Below are 5,165 nucleotides of genomic sequence, written 5' to 3'. Positions count from 1 at the left end.
ACGCGCCCTATAGCGTAAAACCTCTCAAAAAAAAAAAAAAATGTAAGAATAGATACCAAGGACCAGCAGTTGACATAATGACTATGTCTCTGGACTCCCATGTAGTTTACCGTGGTTCGAGTCCCGGACCCCGTGGCTTAAACTCATGCCAGGCGCATGTGCGCGTGCCCGTGCCCAAGATCCCGAGAGGAGAATGGAGAAGGGATTGTGGTGTGGTCCTTTCCCCTGGGGGGTGATTTCTCACTTTCTGCCTCTGTCTTTCTGGTGAGCATACAGGCCCTATAGCAAAAACCTTTCAAAAAAATAAAAATGAAAGGATACCAACATTTAAAATTTTGTATTGGGGGAACCAGCAGTTAGTGTAATGACTGTGTCGCTGGACTCCCATGTAGTTGACCGCGGTTCGCGTCCCAGACCCGGTGGCTTAAAACTCACACCGGGCGTGTGTGCATGCGTGCCCAAGATCCCAAGAGGAGAATGGAGGAGAAGGGATTGCGGCGTGACCATCCCCCCTGGGGGGTGATTTCTCGCTTTCTGTCTCTATGTTTCTCTCTGTCTGTCTGGTGAGCGCACACACCCTATAGTGAAAAACCTCTCAAAAAAAAAAAAAAAACATTTAAAATTTTGTATTGGGTTGTCAGAAAAGTAATGATTCATTTTTTTCTATGTAAAATGATTCATGGCTTTTCTAACAACCTAATCTATAGTATCACTGGTGGACTTTAAGATCCTGAAACCTTTTTTTTTTTTGAGAGGTTTTTTGCTATAGGGCGCGTGCGCTCACCAGAAAGACAGAGAGAGACAGAAAGCGAGAAATCACCCCCCAGGGGGGATGGTCACGCCGCAATCCCTTCTCCTCCATTCTCCTCTTCGGATCTTGGGCACGCATGCACACACGCCCGGTGTGAGTTTTAAGCCACCGGGTCTGGGACGCGAACCGCGGTCAACTACATGGGAGTCCAGCGACATAGCCATTACGCCAACTGCTGGTCCCAGATCCTGAAATCTTTATATCATCCATCCCTCACATTCCTCCCAAGTTAGTTTTTTTCTTCACTAGTAGAGTTTTTTAGTTCTCTTCTAGTTTACTTATAAATTATAGACTGTGTAACTGTTTGCTTATTTGAAATCAGTGTTTATAAATAGTGATATTTATAAACACTTCACAGAATCAAGATTCAGGTGATTAATTGTTCATTTAGGTCATGCTGAAAGCCCTGCTCCTGTGAATGGAATCAATGGCCACCGTGAAGACATAAATCAAGATTCTGTTCCCAAAACCTCCCTGAGGCTGGGCTTCTCTGAGTACTGCCGAATCTCTAACCTTATTGTGCTACACCTCCGAAAGGTGGAGGAAGGTAGGGTGTACCCTGCATTGTTGATGTGCTCAGCCATTTCTGTAAGCCATGTACCTGTGGGCTCCTTCTGATTGCTAAACACTGTATTGTTCTGTCAGAAGACATGATACATTGTTAGACTAGCTTACTTTAACAAAGTGAATCTCAAGTACCAGCATACCTGCCAGCACGGACATTTCTCCACGAGACAACGGCTTATGAATCATTGTTGTTAATGCCCTTGCCCTGTTTCAGTCTTTTGAAGCAGAATTTGGGATCTAATAATATTAAAAAAAAAAATTCAAATGTTTTTTGGGGTTTGTTTTGTTTTAGAATTATTTATATATTTATTTCCGTTTATTATTATTTTTTAATTTGACCAGAGAGAGAGAAAGGGGAAAAGCATGCTGCCAGGTCTGGGACTTGAACCATGGTCGGCCATGTGGAATCCAGTGCTTTTAACCACTACGCCACCTGCTGGCCCCGTGCAAATGTTTTATAAACACAAAGTAACTACTTATTACAGTAGTCTCTTGAGGTATTTACATTGGATTGTCAGAAAAATCACAACATATAATTTCTGTTTTTATGTGCCATGACTTTTCCAACAACTCAATAATTCATAGGCAAATAGTTGAGCCTAGAAATAAATATTACTGGAACTAGAAAGGGAATAAAACCTTCACCTAGTCATCGTAAGAGTGGCGTCTGGACACTGGTACACTCTCTACTCTTAGCTGCGTTACTGTACCAGTCATAACCCTGTAGTTAGCCATAAGACAGAAGGAAGGCAGTGTAATCAAGAAGTAGGACCTAACCTTCTACTTGGTGGTTAAGCCTTGGGTAATACTAACTAAGTTCCATAGAGACAAGGACTCCCCAGCAGTCTCGTCATACTATGATCCCCATCCCCGCCATCTTCCGACCAGGATGCGCAGAGCGTGTTCAGGTTGGCGGGGATCTAAATCCTGGGCCTGCCCATATGGCTCCAGTATTGTAGGCAGTGCCCTACTGCCCAGGCCACTGTAATTCAGTCACTTTTAAGTTTTGCTTGCTGCTGCTTTGTTTCCAACTTGAGCTTTCAATTGCTGTTTGCAAACATTGTCTTTTTTGTTGTTGTTGGTAAGAATTATTTAATTTAATTCACTTATTTTCATTTGACCTGAGAGGGACACAGTGAAAGAGAGCAAGAGAGAGGGAAGGTAAGAAAGCAAGCCACCAGGTTTGGGACTCGAACCATGGTCAACCATGTGGGAGTCCAGCGCCCTTAACCACCACACCACCTGTCAGCACTGCAAACATTCTCTTAAACGGCAAAGTATAGCAAGATGTGAAGACCTTGTACTTTGAAATCTTAATAGCATTGAGAAACTTGTTTCTTATAATCTCTATTTTATTAGGTTTCTCTTCTTTTCAAGTAATATAACAGGGTATTTTAGGTTTAAACGGGAACATTGCAGAAACAGCAGATACCTGTCTGACAGGTTGGTGCTTATCTGATCTGTATGTTGAAGCAAAGTCCAAGGGTTGGCAATACAGTTTGCTGAAAGAATAAACCTAAAATGTTTTTTGTTGTTACAGAAGAAGATGAGTCAGCATTAAAGAGAAGTGAGCTTGTTAACTGGTACTTGAAGGAAATTGAATCAGAAATAGACTCTGAAGAGGAACTTATAAATAAAAAAAGGATCATAGAGAAAGTCATTCATCGACTCACACACTACGTATGTACATAACTATGCTTGCTCTAGTATTAATGAGGAAAGGCATGCAAGCCTAACATCAGTATACATTCATAGTGGAATTTTTTTTGGATGTCTATTTATTTATTTACTTATTTATTTCATTAAAGAGGCTTCTTCTGCCTTAGGGTGCATGTCCTAACCAGAGACAGACAGACAGAGCCAATGAGAAGGAAAGTGAGGAATTACCCCGTGGGGGAATGGCCACACCACTATCCCTTTTCCTCCATTTTCTTCCTTGGATCCTAAGTGCATACGCACATGCTCCCAGTATGATTTTCAAGCCACCAGGTATAGGACTGAAATCACAATTGGCCATGTGGGAGTCCCAGGGTATAGCTGCTACACCTTCTGCTGGCCCTGGATGTCTATTTCGATTCAATGGGATATAGTCAGAATTAAGAGTTGTGAAGCAGGAGTATTAACAAGTAACAACTCTTTCCTCAGTTAAAACAGCAAAACTCAGATTATGCTTGGTATGGTGACTTTGAGGTCTTAGTCTTTGGTTATTTTAACTCCTTTATCCCAGACCTACAGTGGTGCCTGGCACCTATATATTTATCAAATGATTAAGTTATCCTGTTTAAATGACAGACTCGACTATTGTGCTAATTCACTTCACAGCGCTCACTGTGTAAGTATCACAGGTGTCACGTGTGAAAGTCATCAACTGCACAAAGCTGTTTACCTGTGAAGGAAGATCAGCGTGTGATTACATTAGCACGTCTGGGTAGGAATAGCTACTCACATCAGAATCTAACAAAGTCAGGCTGAACTGAGATGGTGTGAGATCAGTAATCTTCCTAGTGGTGGGAAATGTCTTGGCACAGATCAGCTTTTCCCTCTGTAGTGCCCTTGGGATCCATGTAAGATACTGTGACCTTGGCGAGAAATCCACATTGCAGCTGTAGAAAACATTGCGAAGCTAATCTTAACTGGGATATATCTGTTTCATTTGACTCATCACCTGAAGTAACTTGTGGAAGACCAGGGAGTTTGTACTGTGCTGATTACAGGTGCTTACCCTGGAGGGGTGTGAGCACCCAGAGTAAGTGCTCGAAAGAGTCCAGTCCCTCTTTAGAGATAGCAGTGTTCGTACTGTGCAGTTTTGCCAGCCTTCTTGGGATTTAAACATTATTTCCTGAGTTCTTTGCCATAGGTTTGGCTGGGAGCTCTTCTCATGTGCTTACATTTTCCACTGATTTAGTGGAATACCACAGATTTTAAATCTATCATCAAGATTAAGGCCCGCCCAGGATGGGGCAAACAGAAATGCGTTACCAGGTGGTGGCTGAGGCCACACAGGGGGCCTAGATTCAGTTTGGGCCAACCCAAATTGACTGGGCACAATGGCACAAACTGTGGTACTAGCTGACTAGGAGAAAGGGAGGAGGATCGCTAAGTAGTAGTAGTAGAGACCCTGTCAGAATATCTCTCTTGGTCTCCATCTTACGCACAAACTCTCTGAAAAAAAAATACATTTTTTTAAAAAAATTTTGAGTCAGTCGATACGTTCTACTGTTATTTTAAGTTCCTTCCTTCTTTCTTTTTTCCTTCCACAGGTACCTCTAACAGAGTCCCATCCTGCCTTAGTTCCTCCCTATGTATAGCCTTCTGGCCAATCAAGATCACAGGCATGCCCCACGTGTTTAACCCAGAATCCAAACCAAGGGACTGCCCATGGTTCCAGTACCACATGGTGGCACCAGTGGCTGGGCCTGTTTTGTTTTGCTTTGCTTTTTAATTGCCAGGGAATATGTAGGCTCACCAGATAAAGGAAGGGAGAAAACACCCGCTATGGAGTGTGGTCCGTCTCTGTTTCTCCATCCTTGATTTCTGCAAATGTATCCACATGTAGTGAGCATTTTACAAGCTACCATAGCCAGAGTTGGAACCACAGTTGGCCATGTGGGATCTGACTCCCTTAACCTTGGGCTACAAGGTCAGCCCCTACTTTGTTTTGTTTTTTAATTGCCAGAGGTCAACTGACATTTTTTTCAAGCCACTGGGGCAGGATCCAAACTGTGGTTGGCAATGTGAGATCTAGATCTAGTTTTCTTAACCTCTGAGCCATTTCTGCTTCTAAAAA

At 42.8% G+C, this 5,165-nt stretch overlaps 1 protein-coding gene across 1 annotated transcript in view; it reads left to right on the top strand.

Annotated features, from left to right (window-relative positions):
- The window catches only part of MCM6 (minichromosome maintenance complex component 6), a 42,500-nt gene that overhangs the window by 36,054 nt on the left and 1,281 nt on the right, over positions 1-5,165 (top strand). Inside the window, exons 16-17 of the mRNA XM_006169727.2 lie at positions 1,203-1,358; positions 2,919-3,058. Of these exons, the coding sequence (XP_006169789.1) occupies positions 1,203-1,358; positions 2,919-3,058 (296 nt within the window). The remainder of the gene's footprint in view (positions 1-1,202; positions 1,359-2,918; positions 3,059-5,165) is intronic.

The sequence above is a fragment of the Tupaia chinensis genome, unplaced genomic scaffold (assembly GCF_000334495.1).
Source record: "Tupaia chinensis unplaced genomic scaffold, TupChi_1.0 Scaffold147433_1, whole genome shotgun sequence".
NCBI classification, from domain to species: Eukaryota; Metazoa; Chordata; class Mammalia; order Scandentia; family Tupaiidae; genus Tupaia; species Tupaia belangeri.
This window is presented reverse-complemented; position numbering and strand designations above follow the sequence as displayed.